We start from the raw sequence: 19,158 nt of genomic DNA, 5'->3' as shown, positions 1-19,158 counted from the left end.
CAATCCTCTCCTTCCCCAGCCCTATCTACCTACTTGGTAGAGACCAGCCCAGGCTGGTCTTAAAGGGAGAACATGCTCTAAGAGGGAGTAAGTGGGATTTAAATAACAAAGAAGACGGCCTGCTCTCTTCTCCTTTCAGGACTAAAGGGCTTTGGGAAGCAGGCTTGGGTGAGAGCAGGATCTCACAACCTTGACATTGCCAATACTCCGGGCCACAGGGATCTTGGTTGTGGGGCTGTCCTGCACATTGCAGGGTGTCCAGCAGGCAGCCAACAGTTGACTTTATATTTCTACAGGTTTGTATTTCAATTCATAAGTTGAATTATAGAGCATATGGCCTGTCGTGTACTGGCCCTTTCTGTTGGCACGACGTTTCCCAGGTTCTTCATGTAGCACGGATCATCAGGGACTCTTTTTGTTGGCTGAATGGTATTTCATTGCGTGGGTAGACCATAGGTACTGGTTGCCAGGGCTAGTAACACAGCACCACAGACTGGGCAGCTTAAACAGCCATTCACACTCTCAGTTCTGGAGTCCTCTCTCCTTGGCTTGGAGATGGCTGTCTTCTCTCTGTGTCCTCACTTGGTCTTCCTCTTGTGTGTGTCTGTGACATTACCTATATTGAATTTGTGCCCCACCCTAATGATCTCATTTTAATTTAATTAATTCTTTAAAGATCTCATCTCAAAAGAGTCACGTAAGACTTCCACATCTGAATTTAGAGACAGCACAGTTCAGCCCGTAGCACCCTGCCCTTCGCTCCCTGAAAATCGATGTCCTCACATGCAAAATACACTCACCCACCATCCCAACAGGGCCAAACGACTTAACCCAGACCAGCAGGAATGTTAAGTCCAAAATCTCACGTGAGTATCATCTAAACCAGGTCTGGGTGAGATCTGAGGTATGGTTCATCCTGAGGCAAAACGCTTCTCCAGCTATGAACCTTTATGACCAGACAAGAAATTATCTGCTTCCCAAACAGGACAGGCATAGCATCGACATTTCCATTTTAAAAGGGAGACACTGGAAAGAGGAAAGGGGTCACGGATCTCCTGTCCTGGAACCTGGCTGGACAAATCCCATTCCATTTTTATTTATTTATTTATTTTCAGAGTTTCACTCTTGTTGCCCAGGCTGGACGTTGTTGTGCAGCAGTGCGATCATGGCTCACTGCACTCTCTACCTCCTGAGTTCAAGTGATTCTCCTGCCTCAGCCTCCCAAGTAGTTGGTATTACAGGCATGCACCACCATGCCTGATTAATTTTTGTATTTTTGGTAGTGACAGGGTTTTGCCATGTTGCCCAAGCTGGTATCCAACTCCTGATCTCAGGTGACCTGCCCGCCTCGGCATCCCAAAGTGCTGGGATTACAGGCATGAGCCACTGTACCTGGCCCAATTCTATTCAATTTTAAGGCTTGAGAATAATCTTCTTTGGCTCAATGCTCTGTTGCCTGGGTCCACAGGATGGCCATGCCTTCCAGGACCACTGTCCTGACCCTCTACCCTAAGTGGCGGCCCTGCCCCTTGGTCTTGGGCTGGGGCATCCTGGCCTGCTGAAACCAAGGAAATGGTACCAGTCTTGGACCCTGAATCTGTGTGCTCTGGGGCCAAGGTGGCAGTAGCAGCCTGGCGGATCTCTGAACTGCCCTCATAGTCACTCTTCTCTTTCCTTTAAGGGTAACTCATGATCATCACCATATCGCTGTATTGGCTGGTTCTGCAGAATTCCAGAAGTCTTACAATCTTCCTTCATTTCTCCCCATTTCGGTCTTCTTTGGTCCAAACTGGCAATGTCTGCTGGCATACATTCTCAAAAACCTTGTTGGTCTCCTATGTAATCCACAGGGCGCGAGGCCATTTGACAAGAGGGCTCTCCACAGATGTTCCTGGGTAGCCACATCTCTGTTCCTGCCTTGCTGAGCTGTATCCATGCATGACAGTATCCATGCCTCACATTAGCCATCTTTTAGATGGGAGTCCAGCCACACCCTTGGTCTTTTCTCCAAAATGTGCGTTCTCATTTTTTGTAATCTTGATAGGTTGAGAATTTTCCGAATCTTCAAGTTTTGGTTCCTTTTGTTTTCTTAAAAAGTCCTTTTTTAGTTTATCCCTCTCCTCTCATATTTTACCACGAGCAGCAAGAAGAAATCAGACCACCTTCAGAACTTTGCTTAGAAATCTCCTCAGCTAAATAGCCAAGTTCATCATTTATAAGTTCTGCTTTCCATGAAACATGAGCATCCAATTCAACAAATTTCTTTGCCACTTTATAACAAGGTCCATTTTTCTTCTAGTTTCTAATACCATGTTCTTCATTTCTGTACAAGATCTCACCTTTATCATTCATATTTCAACCAGAATGCCATTCCTGATGTCTGTGTTCTTGAAGATGATTGACACTTTCTCTACAGCTCTCGTCTTTTCTTTCTCAGTCCTCACCGGAATCACCTCCAATGTCCACATTTCTATCTACAGTCCCCTTAAGGCAATTTAGGCCTATTCCAACATGCACCTCCAAACTCTTCCAGCCCTTACTCACGGTCTAGTTCCAAAGCTGCGTCCACTCAGCAGCACCCTATTTCTTGGTACTGAAATCTGTAATGTTGCCAGGGCTGCTATGACAAGGTCCCACAGACTGGGGAGCTTAAACAACAGCCATTTGTCTTCTAACAGTTCTGGAAGCTAGAAGTCCAAGACCAATGCCTTGGCAGATGGGTTTCTTCTGAGACCTCTCTCTTGGGCTGTAGATGCCCACCTTTGCCCTGTGTCTTCATTCAGATGGTCTTCTTTCTATGTGTGTCTGTGTCTAAAAAGTTCCTTTTTTTTTTTTTTTGAGATGAAGTTTTGCTCTTATTGCCCAGGCTGGAGTGCAATGGCATAATCTCACTGCAACCTCCGTCTCCCGGGTTCAAGCAATTCTCCTGCTTCAGCCTCCTGACTAGCTGGGATTACAGGCACCTGCCACCATCCCCAATAAAGTTTTTGTATTTTTGGTAGAGAAATAATTTCACCATATTGGCCAGGCTGGTCTTGAACTCCTGACCTCAGGTGATCCACCCACTTCAGCCTCCCAAAGTGCTGGGATTATGGGTGTGAGCCACTGAGCCTGTTCCTAAAGTTCCTCTTTTTTTTTTTTTTTAAATTTAGAACCTAGTTTTAGCCAACCTAAATTCCTCTTATACGGATACCAGTCATATTGGATTAGTGTCCTAATGACTTCATTTTAACTTTATTACTTCTATAAAGACCCTGTCTCCAAACAGACATATTCTGAGGCACTGGAGGTGAGGACTTCAACATACACCCTTGGAGGTGGAGGTGGGACACAGTTCTGCCCATAACACCATATGTTATTTATCTATCAACTCACATTTTCATTTCCTTTTATTTTTTTTTTTTCTGTTTCTTTTTTGAGACAGAGTCTCCCTCTGTTACCCAGGCTGAGGTGCAGTGGCACGACCTCAACTCACTGCAGCCTCCACCTCCCGGGTTCAAGCAACTCTCCTGCCTCAGCCTCCTAAGTAGCTGGGACTAAGTGCACCACCACACTGGCTAATTTCTGTATTTTTAGCAGAGACAGGGTTTCACCATCTTGGCCAGGCTGGTCTCAAACTCCTGACCTCAGGTGATCTGCCTGCCTCATCCTCCCAAAGTGCTGGGATTACAGGTGTGAGCCACTGTGCCCGGCCAATTAACACTTACATTTCCTTTTATAAATTTAATTACTAAAACACTATGAAAAATAACTCTCAGGTGTATAACAAAGAAACCACAAAGATTTCAACAACCTTACTCAGTTGTTTTACTTTTTATTTCTGTGACGGTTTTTTCTGATGGCTCTGAAAGTCTCCCAAGATAGTTCTCTGTACTTTCTGGCCATTACTCTTTTACTTAAAAAAACCCCACTCTTACTGACATATAATTTACATACTATAAAGTTCACCTTTTAAAGTGTTCAATTTGGTGTTTTGTAGTTTACTAACAGTTGTGCAACCATTGTTGCTATCTAATTTTAGATAAAATTACAACGATTCAATTTTAGAATGTTTTTATCAACCCTCATTGGTAGTCACTCCCATTTCCCACCAGCCCCCCAGCCCCTGGCAATCACTAATATGCTTTCTGTTTCTGTGGATTTGCCTACTTTAGACAGTTTATATAAATCAGATCATACAAGATGCAGCCTCTTTCCCTTAGCATAATGTTTTCGAGGTTCATCCATGATACAGCATATATCAGCATTTCATTCCTTTTTTTTTTTTGAGATGGGAGTTTCACTCTGTCATCCAGGACGGAGTGCAGTGGCGTGATCTCGGCTCACTGCAACCTCTGCCTCCCAGGTTCAAGCGATTCTCCTCCCTCAGCCTCCCAAGTAGCTGGGATTACAGGCAACTGCCACCATGCCCGGCTAATTTTTGTATTTTTAGTAGAGATGGGTTTCACCATGTTGGCCAGGCTGGTCTCGAACTCCTGACCTCCTGATCTGCCCACCTTGTCCTCCCAAAGTGCTGGCATTACAGGCATGAGCCACTGCACCCGGCCTACATCATTTCTTTTTTTGGCTAAATAATATTCCACTGTACGAATATGTCACATCTTGTTTATTCACCTGTTAGTGAATGGACATTAGAATGGTTATGAATAACGACGCAGCGAACAATTGCATGTTTTTGAGTGTATAGAGGTTTTCATTTCTCTTGCATTTGGAGTAGTCTCCCTTATCCATGGATTTGCTTTCTGCAGTTTCAGTTACCAGCAATCAACTTGGTCCAAAAATATTAAATGGAAAATTCAAAAAACAAATAATTTAGAAATTTTAAGTCGCACACCATTCTGAGTAGCATAAGGAAATCTCATGCCATCCCACCCTGGATATGAGTCATTGCTTTCTCCAGCATAAGCACACTGTACACACAATCTGCCCATTAGTCACTTAGTAGCTGTCTGGATTATCAGGTTGACTGTCACGGTATCACAGGGCTTGTATTCATGTAACCCTTATTTTACCTAATGGCTCCACAATGAAGAAGTAGTGATGCTGGCAGTTCGAATATACCAAAGAGAAGTTGTCAAGTGTTCTGTTTAAGTGGAACATGGAAGTTCTTAACTTAATAAGGAAAGAAAAAAATAGTATGCTGAGGTTGCTAAGACCTGCAATAAAAATGATTCTTGATCCATTAAACTGTGAGCAGTATATTGTAATTGTTCTACTACACATATAGTTCTCATATAGTCCTATTATTAATTATTATTGTTAGTCTCTTACTATACCTAATCTATATAAGCTTTATCATAGGTATATATGTCTAGGAAAAAACACAGTGTATATAAGGTTTGGAACTAACTATTCATGGTTTTAGCATCCACTGGGGATCTTGGACTTTTCAAAAGCAGCTGCACCCTTGGCACTGTTTACAGGAAAGGCCTGGAACCAACCCAAATATCCATTGGTGATAGACTGGACAAGGAAAATGTGGTACACATACACTATGGAATACTATGCAGCCATAAGAAACGATGAGTTTGTGTCCTTTGTAGGGACATGGATGAATCTGGAAACCATCATTCTCAGCAAACTGACACAAGAACAGAAAATCAAACATTGAATGTTCTCACTCATAGGAAGGTGTTTAACAAGGAGAACACATGGACACAGGGAGGGGAGCATCACACACTGGGGTCTATTGGTGGGGGTCGGGGAGGGACAGTGGGGAGTGGGGAGGTTGGGAAGGGATAACATAGGGAGAAATGCCAGATATAGGTGACGTGGCGGGGGGATGGAGGCAGCAAACCACATTGCCATGTATGTCCCTATGCAACAATCCTGCATGTTCTGCCATGTACCCCAGAACCTAAAGTACAATTAAAAACAGAGTGGCTGCACCCTTTCACAATCCCACCAGCAATGTATTAGCGTTCCAATTTCTTCACATCTTTGCCAACACTTGTTATGTCTTTTCATTTAGCCATCCTAGTGGGTATGAAGTGGTATTTTGTTGTTCTGTTTCCCTAATGATTAGTGATGTTGAGCATCTTTTTATGTGCTTATTGGGCATTTGTAAATCTATAGAGAAATGCTGACTCAAATACATTGCCCGGTTTAATTGGATTATTTGTCATGTATTATTGTTGTAATAGTTCTTTATTCTAGATACAGGTTTCTTACCAAATATATCATTTGCAAATATCTTCTCCCGTTCTGTGAGTTGTCTTTTCTTGATTGTGTCCTTGAAGCACAGAAGTTTGTAATTTTGATTAAGTCCAATTTATCTGTTTTTTTTTCTTTTGTTTGTGCTTTTGATGTTATATCCAAAAAACAGGTGCTTAACCAAAGGTCAGAAAACTCACTTCTATGTTTTCTTCTAAGAATTGCATAGTTTTAGCTCATATTTATGTCTCTGTCTCTGATATATATATATATATTTTTTTGAGATGGAATTTTGCTCCTCTCCCAGGCTGGAGTGAAATGGCACAATCTCAGTTCACTGCAACTTCGCCTCCCGGGATCAAGTGATTCTCTTGCCTTAGCCTCCTGAGTAGCTGGGATTACAGGCATGTGCCACCACAACTGGCTAATACTGTATTTTTCATAGAGACAGGGTTTTACCATGTTGGCCAGGCTGGTCTTGAACCCCTGACCTTAGGTGATCTGCCCGGCTCGGCCTCCCAAAGTGCTGGGATTACAGGTGTGAGCCACAGTGCCTGATAGCTGATCTATTTTGAATTTCGTTTTGTATATTGTGGAGGTAGGGCTCCAGCTTTATTCTTTCACATGTGAATATCCGAGCGCTCCAGCCACTTGTTAATAAAACTATTCTTTTCCCCTATTAAATTATCTTGGTATCTTGTCTATCCTTCTACTCTTAAAAGTAGATTTCATCAACTTTTTATTTATGGAAGGAACTTGCCTATAACCAGCTGAAACTGTGAATCAGAAGATTGATTAATTAAACTATTATGATACAAATTAAAAACACTTTACTAGAGTATACAGAGAACACCCATAAAAATGAAAGCAAAGGGAGGATTCCTATTCAGCCTGGAGGAAACAGGAAAAAGATTATGCAAGTTAGTGTCATGAAAGCTTCCTGGAAAAACACACAGGGATTAGTCAGGTAGTGTGGGTGGAGTTCTAGGCAGAGCAAATAGCACATGTAAAGGCTGAGAGGCAGTTGCAGCCAATTCTCCATATGGTGGGAGTGAACTAGCTAATGTCACTCTCTTTACCTTGTACCATTTCCACCTTCTTTACCAAGCAAAAGCATGTGTAATTCTCTGGCATGGATGGAATGCATTAAATCTTAAACTTTTATTAAACTGGGACTGACCAAAATAATATACTTAAGAGTCAAATCATGGCACATATACACCATGGAATACTATGCAGCCATAAAAAAAGATGAGTTCATGTCCTTTGCAGGGACATGGGTGCATCCGGAAACCATCATTCTCAGCAAACTGACACAAGAATAGAAAATCAAACACCGCATGTTCTTACTTATAGGTGGGTGTTGAACAATGAGAACACATGGACACAGGGAGAGGAACATCACACACTGGGGTCTGTTGTGGGGTGGGGACCTACAGGAGGGCTAGCAGAGGGTAGGGAAATTGGGGAGGGATAACATTAGGAGAGATACCTAATGTAGGGGATGGGGATGGAGGCACACACCACCATGGCATGTGTATACCTATGTAACTGTTCTGCAAGATCTGTACATGAACCCCAGAACTTAAAGTAAAATAAATAATAAAAAAGGAAAAAAAATACAGCATACGTTCATTAAAAAAAAAAAAGTCAAATCAAACAGACATTATGGTCCTATGTGCCCAAGAGTCTCAGGGAAAGCACAGAAACCAACTCACACATGGGCTTCAGGAAGGCTGAGTTAGAAAAGACTTAAGTCAACTTTACATTAGTTTGAGTAATTCTATTTCCTACATTTTCCTAAAGGAAACAGAATTCCTAAATTTTCCTCTGAGGAGGAATACAATCACATAATAGAATATGAAATACGTAGTGTCAGACCTAAGTTCAATCGTGGTTTTGCCCCTTCTACTGATAAGACCCTGGACAAGTCCTCCAATGTCTCTGAATCTCAGCCCTCCTCCTTCTAAAACAGGGACATTAATACCACCTTGGAGGGATCCTGTGAGACTTACCTGAAAATGTCTAGCAGCTGACTAGGATATGTGTTTAATAACTGTTAGCTTCCTCTCTAGTCTGGTGCTTGTACACTATTCCTGCAATAATAGGGGAGAGGCTTGGGCTGCTCTCCTAGGAGAATATACTTATGAACTAAAGCTGCTGTTTTTTTGCTTTTGAGTAGCTTACCCTAAATGGGCAAAATTACCGCTTAACATCACATAATCCTAGAGAGGGCAGTGGCTGAGTATAACTTTTTAATGGGAATGAGATATATGTTTGGTCAGCAAGGAAGCAGGTTATAGGGTGATCTTGGCATATTGGTTTCATTGTTTTTATACATTCTGAACCTGTCTTTGCTAGCAGGAACTCTCAGATGGCTTCTGGTCTGGGTTTGGTTTGGAATGTAGCCAAACCTACCTGACTCAGCTTTTTGTAACCCTGCAAATAACAAGGTTAATACCTCTTCGTGTTCTATGAACTGCTTAGTAATAGAATGCAGGGGAAGAAGAGGGTTCAGTGTTGAAAGTATTTCATTGCTCACAGGTGGGTGGGACGGTGGCCATAGTCCTGAGCTTCACTAAGTCATGTCCCTGCCCTACAGTGGCCTCAGGGACCTGAAGAGGTCTGGAATCTCTCCCCATTTTTAGCATTTGACAGCTACTGCCATCATTATTTCCTGTATGAGAGGTTCTTTGGAACAGCAAGGTCAGAAGGAGTAAGGCCAGAAAGAGTCTGAAGCTTGTTCTGGCACAATTCCACCATGATATAGAATTATCACGAAATATGATAATTCTATATGAAATTAGTATGGAAAAGAACTCTGTTACTTCCCAGCTTGGTTTGGTTCCTAAGCAGCAGATAGTCTCAGCCCTGCTGTCTGTCTCTTTCTAAAATTTTCCATATAAGCCATTTAAATACAGGATTCTTCTGGGTGCTAAGGAAATAATATAATGAATAATGATAAAATGAATAGTTTTATCTGCAAGGAGTTTATAATCTAGTAGAAAGCTGTATACAGTCAGGTGCTGCATAGTGATGTCTTGGTTCATGATGAATGGCATGTATGATAGTGGCCCCATAAGATTATAATACCTTTTTTTTTCTGAGACAAGGTCTCACTCTGTCACCCAGGCTGGAGTGCAGTGGACCATCTTAGCTCACTGCAACCTCCGCCCTCAGGGTTCAAGTGATCCTCCTGCCTCAGCTTCCTGAATAGCGGGGGCCACAGGTGTGCACAACCATACCCGGCTAATTATTTTTGTATTTTTAATAGAGACAGGGTTTTGATTATTGCCCAGGCTGGTCTTGAACTCCTGAGCTCAAGTGATCTGCCCTAAGGCCTTAGCCTCCCAAAGTGCTGGGATTACAGGTGTGAGCCACTGTGCCTCGCCATAGTACTGAATTTTTAATGCATGTTTTCCATGTTTAGATCTACACATTCTTGTCACTGTGCGATAACTGCCTGCAGTGTGTGTTACGGTAACATGCTGTACAGGTTTGGAGTGAATTTTTGGAAAAGCTGCTCATGCCTACAGTCTCCTTGTTTCACTATCTGCCAAGAGAGTGTTTGCTCAGCACTGAGCATGTGAGGGTGTGAGCACACCACCACATAGCCTAGATGTGTGGTAGGCTATGACATCGGGTTTGTGCAAGTACACCCTAGGATATCTGCACGACAAAATCATCTAATGATACATTTCTCAGAACATGTCCCCATTGTTAAGTGTCACGTGACAATACTTGTGAAAGAAAGATTGTTCTGGGACATACTGGAAGCAGTCCTAGCACATAGAATACAAAGTGGGTAGCTCTCACCTGAGAAGCTGGGCAGGCCTCACAGGGGAGGTGGCATTTGATCTGGGCCTTTCTTCAAACTGTCATGAAAATTAGGCAGTTTTGCTGGATCCTGAATTCAAGATTGAAAAACAAATCTGGACTAAATTCTATTTTCTCGACATCTAACAAGAACACTGGCTACCAAGTCAGAAACCTGGATTCCAGCCTTAATTCTGCTATGAATTCACTCTGTGACCTTGAGCAAGACACATAACCTCTCAGGGTCATAACTTTATTTGTTAAATAGGTAGTTCGGAAGAGGGATGGCTTCCAAACTCCATGGCTCTTAATTCTGAAATCCCTTTATGTCTTTGCCCCTCATTAATACATCATGAAAACAAAATGCAGAAGTTTGAGCAAGTTTTAATCATGGAGAAGGGAGAATGAAACTAAGGCTATGGATATTACCTACGAAGAAGCAGTTACCAGTTGCCACATCAGCATACATTAGAGTGAAAGAGCATTTCTGGACTTCAAAGTTTGGCTTAGTTTTCAAACAACCAAAAAAAAAAAAAAAAAACCTTACATGTATTTCAATCATTAACACTATCCTTAATTCACCCATGTGAAAGAGTACATTTAGTTCAGAATTTTCTTTCTGGGTGGTCAAGGAAAATAACAATGGAAAGATCTCTCTGACATCATGGAGTCAAATTTCCAAGATGGCAGGCCACTAAGGAACATTTCTCCAAGGCTTGGGCTCTCTGCTTTCTCCAACTCTTAGAAAAATGCTCAAGCCTACAGATAGACTCCTTCTCTCCTTCCCTCAGTATCCACTACCAGTGAGCTTGTTCAGCCCTGGCATTAGTGAATTAGGTGGAGGCTGGGACTTCCACTTCACTCAACAGTCCTCCTTGCGCAAGCCCTTACTTAATTTCCTCTTCCCCTTGCAAGAACTCTCATGCACACCCATGGGTTAATCACCACTTGCATACTGATGACTCCCATACCTTCATCTCCAGCCCTGACCTTGTCTGTAAGTCTCAGACTCACAGATCCAACAACCTGCTGAATAGACGGACATGCACATAAACATATAGATGTTTCTTAGTAAGTCTAAGCCTGAATTCACCATCTTCTTTCCCCACCAAATCGGCTTCTCTTCTCATATCCCAAACTTGGGTAATGGCTTAACGTACAGTCGCCCAGAAAGCCAGAATCCTGGGAGTCATTCTGGACTCTCTTCTTCCCTCACCATTCCCCACAAAGACACCAAAATTCAGCTACGTTTGCTTCCCCTAGTATTCTGATATTTTCTCTTTCCCTTCCGGGCCTGGAGCAATGATCTCATTTGGGTTCTCACTGTCTTTTTCCTAAATGACTGGGAGGCCTCTAGTCCTGCTGTCCATGAATCCTTCCACTCTGCAGCCAGAGTCATCTACCTTCTGTGTAAATCTGACTATACTACTAGAGAATGAAAAATATTCCATTGGGTAACCAGCACCCTGTGGAGGAGTCCACACCCCATTGCATTGGGTATACCTGGATGTGGCTCCTCTCCAGCGTCACCTCCCATTTCTCCCCGCCCTGAACCTGACAGTGTCCCCTTTGCTCATGTTGTCCCCTCTGCATTGCATGTCCTTTTCATTCCTCTTATTTGGCTCACCTTGACTCTAATTTCCATATTTAGGCCTTATCTCCTTCAGAAGCCTCTGTGAATCTTCAGGCTGGGCTAAGTGCCCCACCTCTGTGTTTTCAAAGGACCTTATTCATACCTTGATTTTTTATCACTTACCATGTCATATTAAAATTATAGTGACATATGTCTTGCCCATTAGTCTACAGAATCTTCAAGAGCAGGCACCTTATCATCTCTATCATAAACTAGCACAAGCTTGATATATAATAATAGGTCTTGAACTGAACTGAATGGATGCAGCTTAGCCTTAATCTTGAGTCACGAGGACATCGTCTCCTAAATCTAGTCATTAGTAAAGTTTCTGGTACGATCACTGCTTTCATACAATTCTTAGAGCTAGATAAGTCCTCTGATTTCTAGTACTGTGTCTCACAGACTGGTGTATGTGTGAATCCTCTCCCCACAAATGATATCTGCAATCACAGGACAAACATGGCTCATAATCCTGGAGTATCAATTTCACCTACACATTCTGGAAAAATGATTTTCATTTTGAAACAGATATAGACATACTTTAGGGTGGCATACATTTTTTAGTATTAAGAGAGACTGCAGCTTATGTGAGGCTGTTCTCAGCCAAGACTCCAGGTCCCTGGGAGTTTAGGTTCTATTGTTGGTGCAGATGACTGAGAAACACTAATCTACAGATCACTGTTTTGCACTGTAGTTTAGTTACTGTTCTAGAGCCTCCTATAGATAAATAAACAGCCTCAGTGAGACCAAAGCAGGAGTTATCTCAGTAACGGCCAGAAGAGAGAGACTTTCATCGTGGGTCTGAGTTAGGTTTGAAAAGGTATTTTGAAATTAGCACAACACAGTGCTTTGTATAATCTATAAAATACGCCAGATGATAGATCAATGTAGGGGAGAAGGCAGAAAAATGACCATTAGGACAGATCAAAGAGAAGGTCTGGATCAAAGTGGAGGCTGATCAAAGACACTGGAAGGAAGGGAAGAGCACTACAGTCAAAGGATGGAACATGAGGAAAAAATAATCCAAATTGAACTGTGGCTCAAGAGGGACTTGATGTAGGGTGGTTGGTGATAATCTAAGAGATAATTAGACATTTAATAAGGTGGTTTGGGGAGTTTTCAATCCTGGAAATTCTACTTAGAGTCCTAGCAGTTAGAGATCTTCCAACTTTGTTTCCTCATAGCTATTCCAAACCATCAGACTTGAGAATGAGGTAGCATCATCCAAGTGATAGTGACATAAAAAGATGTAAGAGAAACAGAGGAAATAGCAAGGGGACAGGTAGGAAAGTCTAGTTTAAAACAGATAATAAGGTCAATTTAAGTCCACTAACATTTGTCAAGTGCCTACTATGCATAAGGCACTGCTCTGGGTGATAGAGAAGCAGAGGTAACAAGCCTGGGCCCGTGCTGTCAGGGAATCTGCAGTCTTTTTTAAAGGCGCCTAAGAAGGAAAAAATCCAAGGTCAAATGCGCAGGCTTTCCAAGTGAGAAGTCTTAGGAAGCTAAAGCAGGAACTATTCCTATCATACATATTATCTGTTCCCTTCACGTGCTCTAAATCTTTCCCAGAAAAAAGTTTTGATGAACACTGTCAGGCTGCACAAGGGAAAACTTGCATGGATTTAGAGGGTGACCTTCAAGGGCAGAAAATTGGTCCCAAATTCTATAACCAAAACATACTATAGAGGTACTAGAAACATGTTTACCAATGTAGCCACCCTACAATGAAGCCTGCCAACCTACAAGCCACACTCACAGATGACGCACACCATTCCTAAACATGTACACGTGAATGAAGCTTTCAACATGAAAGGCAAGCCAAAAGCAACTTTGAAAACCACTTTGAAAATAGACACAGACATTGTAGGTAGCTGAAGAAAACTTTTTTGTTTTTTTGAGATGGAGTCTCACTCTGTCACCTGGGCTGGAGTGCAATGGTGAGATCTTGGCTCACTGCAACCTCCACCTCCTAGGTTCAAGAGATTCTCCTGTCTCAGCCTCCTGAGTGACTGGGATTACAGGTGCGTGCCACCATGCCCAACTAATTTTTTTATTTTTAATAGAGATGGGGTTTCACTATGTTGGCCAGGCTGGTCTCAAACTCCTGACCTCAGGCAATCTGCCTGCCTCGACCTCCCAAAGTGCTGAAATTACAGGTCTGAGCCACTGTGCCCAGCTGAAAACTTTTAAAATGTAGAAAAAGTACTGAGTTGATATTCTCAGTGAAATAAGATACTTCACTCATGAAATGAGAACAGGATACTGTAAAAACCATTTAGAGGACCGATAAAAGCTCCTGAGAATTAAAAATATAATGGTAGGAATGTAAACATTTAATAGCAGTGTTGGACAATTTATTAGAACTAAATATCATGGGACATTTTTAAAATAAAAAAGATAAAATTACAGAACAGATCCAAGAGATTCCATTTTCAGATTCAGTCTAAGTAATTTAAGTTTCAGAAAGAAAGAACGAGAAAATTACATAACAGAAGAAAATCACTCAATTGAAGAATGTAATTTTTGGATTGAAAAGGTCTATAAAATACCTAGGACAGTGATTGACAGTCCCCTGTATCCCCCACCAAAAAGCCCCTCCCCAACATTAAATAACAGCATCATGAAATATCAGAATATGAGCAATAAAGAAAAGAAAACCCTACAAACACCTAGAGATTAAAACAAAATACAAGGGATCAGGAATTAGAATGGTATCAGCTTCTCATCAGCACTGTAAGAAAGTAGAAGAAAATAGAGCAATGTTTTCAAAATTCAGACAGGAAATGATTTCTGATTAATATCCCATACCTAGCCAAACGGCAATCAAGTGTGAAGGAAGAAAGGTGACATCTTAAATGGGTACAAGCCCAAAAAGCAACCGTGTCTTATGGGGCCTGAATCTTACACACTTTTGGGAGTCTTCTTTAAGAAAAAGGCATAAAATTACAAAAAATGTACATAATTGGGTATGAAAGTGTATATGTATTCCACAAGAGATGGCCTGGATAGAAAAAAAGAAAGTGGGTATGTATTTAGAATGAGAAAAATCACAACAGACAGGCGCCGTGAATGTTCTAGACTCTTTGTTTCCGGATGTGCTTAGAAAATTTAGCCCAAATGCTTCTTGATGGCAGCCTGGCTTTTCCTCCCCACTCAACAGCTCACAATGCAATTAGCAGCACTCAGAGGGGCTCCATGAGGTTCCTCGGCTTCAGGAAATGACTCCTTGCTGATGAGTTCTCAAACAACTAAATAAACTAAAGAAAATGTAGCAATTCCTAACTCCAGGAGGTGGGGTGGAAAGACTGGTCAAGAAGGGAAATGTAAAGATCATGGTATATCACCTGCCTTAGTTGGAAATAATATATACAAGGTCATAATAATGTAAACACCAAACATTGACTTATCAAAAATTTAGGATATAACCATATTGGAAACTTACAAGAAAGGGATGTGAAGATAAGATAGAGGGTTGGGGTGTAAAGGAGCTAAACCCTCATCCTTCTAGGTAGGATGTCAATAGATGTCATCCAGAATTGAAAAAGAGAAGAAGAAATGGCCAGTATCTGCATGCTATTTAGGATATGGTAGTATCAGAAAAACACAACCGAAAGCATTGAAAGTAATTGCAGCTAGGGTTATATACTCGGTACAAACGCAGTAAAATCTTCTACAACGAACGACTTCTAAGACTATACATTGATTTGTGTTAACCAAAGTAGAAAATTAAAAATAAAGTAATACCCTCAAGGAGAGTGAGGCAAAAAGCTAATGGAAATAAAATAAAGGCACAGATTCTCAAGGGACAGACCACATGCCAGAAGGAGCAAGAATCTGAACATTGTACTTAGAGAATTTAGTAATTCTCCAATGAAGTAGAGTTACGGACGCAACTTGAGGTACTTGCTTTATTTTTCCTGAATCCAGTTCTCTTCTTTGAAAAACTGTAAGATTGGACTTGACAATCTTTAGGGTTATACCCAGCTTTAAGATAGCTTTGTAATTACGTAGAACAAAGATGGGCATGAAATATACCAAACGAGAGAGTTTCTAAATTTAGATTCTAACAGTTTAAGTCAGAAAATAAGTGTTCAGGAAAAACAAATCACAATCTTCCATCACAAAATTCAGCTGTGATATTCTGGAAGGAATGCTGGTTTGAATTCTTTCTGGCTCTGCCATTTAATTACTGGGTAACCCCGGGTCACATACACAATATCTCTGTTTCTATCTCCTCATTTAAAAAATACGATTCTAATCTTAACTCAGCGTGCTGGTTACAAACATCGCCTTGTGCTCTGTAAAGCCCCATTATGATTTCAACAACCAGCAAGGTAATGGCTTATGATATCTAAGTTCTGGTAAGGAGAACAACGCGGCTGTGTGCCTTGCTGTCTTCAGCTGAACTCTGCATCACATACAGCAGGCTGATAGACCTTTTGACTTTCCTTTTTCCTCCAGTAGTGTAGCTAGTGGCCATTTAACTTTTACACAAGAGAACAGAAAAGAAAGACAGAGTTAGCTAAAATTCAGTCTCTTTGTGTTTGTTTCTAGCTTCAGTGAAGGTTTCAGGGAGAGGGCTGGCTGGTTAAAAAGGTAGAAGCTTAAGAGTTCAAAGAAAGTGTGAGGAGGACAACCAGCACTCACCTGAGGCCTCTAATTGTTCATATTCAGTTATGGTCTCATTTTGGTCTCATATAGTTTAGTGTTTGTCTTATGACCTGTCTATGGAAACAAATATGGAATGTGTCTGCAAGATCCCATTATCTGATGACACTCTAGTGACTTCACTTCTCTTACAATAAAAGTTTAGCAATAGCAGGGACTTTGGCTAGGGGAGTGACTCTATGTGTGGTGAAACTGTCCTCACCCATTTTACGTTTGAGGCAAAGAGATAATCTTTTGATTACACCCAACACAGGTAACATCTGTACTTTGAACAGTTAAGTATGGCAGCCAATGTCTAACTGAACATAGGGGGAGATAAGAAACAGACATAACCGGTGCCAAATGTGAGTTTTAATAGCTTTGCTTACGCCATCAAACCATCGACCAGAAGGGTAAGTGAGGAACTCACAGAATAAATGGGAACAGGTGTGGCCTGAGGATAAGTAAGTGGGGATACTGTTTCCATCGTCATGAAGATTCCAGAGGAAATCAAAGCTCTTTAAAAAGAAGGAAATGGAGTGCTTGCTCCTGTAATATCAGAACAAATAATGCACAGCCAGAGGTCATGCCTCACCTTCTGCTTATCTCAAGCACTTCTGCTTGTAAAATCAGTGGGCCATATTCAATAATACGTTCATATCAGCTTCATATCTTTTTCCAGAAACCCCAGGAACAGAGGGTGCCAATATCCTTATTCAACCAAGAAGCTCGCAGTCACGAAAAGCTAAGTCTGAAGCCACTGGGCCCCTACCTCACCATGTGTCCAGAGTCTTTCCATAGTTCCCCATTACGCAATACCCGGGTTATACTGAAGATATTGCATGTCTGGTTAAAAACAGTACACGTTTCTCATGAACAATAAGCCATCCTTCCCATTAAAATGAGTGTAAAATTGCAGGAAAAATGCTGTAGGCAGGCCTGTTTGGAAAGCTATTCGACCCTATGAGACAAAAAGGAAAAGGCAGACACCGCAGAATACGGTCGAAGAAAACGTGAAAGGGTGGCCATTTCTGCAACTTTTAGGAGAGCTACCTGTCCTCAAATTTTGAAAGGGTTTCTATTTCTTAAAATGCTAGGTTTCCCTGGCTGAAACTCACATCTTTCTTCCATCTAGGGCTGGATCAAAGCTTCAGAGGTTGTTACTCTGGTCCTAGACAGGGTCACCCTCCGCAAATTTCTCCCCCACGGCGCCTGACATCCGCTTCCATCCATGAGTCTATTATCGGAACCTAAGCTCTGGCTCAGGGGACTTTATCCACCGCTCAGTGTTATTAGATTCCAGGCTTCCTGGCCTAAGGAAAGGATCTGGCTCGTGTTTTCGTGGATCGCAGCTAACCGGGAGAGGCAGTCGGGGTACCAGTGCCCAGAGCTATGTGAGCTGTGACTGGACACAGCCCAGGGGCCAGATGGAGCCATCGCCGCGGGCGCGCGTCCCCGGACCCACGGGCCAGACGGAGGCCCGGGGCTTCACACCTTCCCTTCACCCGGTGGCATACCTGACTCGCTGGGAACTGAGCAATATTCATTCCAGGGCCGCTGCCAGCCAGACAGAGGCGCTCGCGGGCAGTGGGAGTAGTGGGCGCATCCGTTCCGCAGCCCGGAGGGGGCCCCAGGTGGGCTTCCGAGACACCAGGGCCCTCCTCCCCCGACCCGCCCTCCTCTAGAGAAGCCTCCATCCCTGTCCAAGAGCCCCTCCCTGTGCGTATCTCCTTCCTGTCCGCGACCCCTCCGCCGCAGGTCACCTGCGAGCCGGAGCCCCCTCTCCATCACAGCCCAGCTCCTCGGCGGGCCACCCATCCCTTCGAGCCCTCCTCCAAGTTCCAGCCCCCTACGGGTACCGACGTCTGACCTGTGCCCAGCGCCTCGCAGCCGTCTGCAGCCCGCCCTGCGTGCCAAGTGCGACCGCCCAGGAGCAGGTGCAGCTCCAGGCCCGCCCCGCCCCGCTGCGCCCCGCCCCGCCCCGCTCCTTTCCGCCCGGCCAGGCAGCAGCCAGTCCCTTTCCAACCTTGACCGCCTTTCCCGGTCCAGGCCAGCGTGCCGGGCCTCTGTCGTCCGGCCCGCACTTCCTCCACGCCCTTGATCTTCCCTTGGAGATGTCTCTGGTCCCGGGAACTCCCTAAAGCTGTGTGCTTCAGGAGAGGCTTGTTCCTGGGTTACCAGGAGGATTGCAACCAACCGTGACCTCCTGGGATGCAAAGCGATGGCAGGGCCTGGGAAGCGGCGAGGACCCCGAGCAGAGGCTGTGGCTCTGGAAGAGTGTTTGTTACCAAGCCAGGCAACCAGTGAGAACATACAGGAGAAACAGCCACGGATCCGGGAGAAACGGATCACCCACCAGCAAAGGAAGAAGGCTCCAACGTACATCAGAGACCACAATCCAGGTTTTCTAGTTTAAGTTTGGTGGCTAAGTTTGAGTGTCACATAGTTCATTCATTCATTCAACAAATCTGCCGTGTGCTCATCTGATGACAGATCTGACAGGTAGGCATAGTTATTTATAGGTGCTGGCGATAGAGCTGAGAAGGAGACAAAGTCCCTGTCCTGGAGAAGGGGGCTTCCTTCTGAAGAGCGCGTGACTTTCTTTGTGATATTGTGCTGTCACAGCAGCGTCCTCTTCTGTAAGCTACAGAAGAGGCCCCGTGGAATGGTTCTGCACTCTGTTGCCCATCAACCCTGTGAACAATATGAAATGAACACAAGCTCTAAGGCGCCATCTCAGACCTACTGTTAAGAATCCAGGGGAGGAGTGCTGGCTGATGCCCTATTAAAAGCTTCTCAGGAGGCCTGGGGAAGTCAGGATTGAGAACCATGGGTCTAGATCTCTAAGATGCCTGGCAGCTTATTCCCCACTGTTGAGGGCACTGGCAATCAGGAAAGGATTCGTG

The 19,158-nt window shown here is 43.2% G+C and overlaps 1 protein-coding gene across 6 annotated transcripts in view; it reads right to left on the bottom strand.

Moving 5' to 3' along the window:
- The window catches only part of TMEM45B (transmembrane protein 45B), a 46,523-nt gene extending 28,122 nt beyond the window's left edge, over positions 1-18,401 (bottom strand). The window contains exons 1-2 of one of the 6 annotated variants that reach the window (XM_078339821.1): positions 18,123-18,173; positions 9,970-10,060 (exon numbers count right to left, since the gene is read on the bottom strand). Coding sequence is in view for 1 of the 6 variants with exons in the window: in XM_009007103.5 (XP_009005351.1) it covers positions 18,016-18,070 (55 nt within the window). In the remaining 5 variants the exon portion in view is untranslated. The other 5 variants (XM_078339822.1, XM_009007103.5, XM_002754589.7 and 2 more) reach the window with 5 other exon arrangements.
- Between the last annotated feature and the right edge of the window lie 757 nt (positions 18,402-19,158).

Source organism: Callithrix jacchus, chromosome 10 (genome assembly GCF_049354715.1).
Source record: "Callithrix jacchus isolate 240 chromosome 10, calJac240_pri, whole genome shotgun sequence".
NCBI classification, from domain to species: Eukaryota; Metazoa; Chordata; class Mammalia; order Primates; family Cebidae; genus Callithrix; species Callithrix jacchus.
The sequence above is the reverse complement of the archived record's forward strand: the minus strand, read 5'-3'. Positions and strand labels throughout refer to the sequence as shown.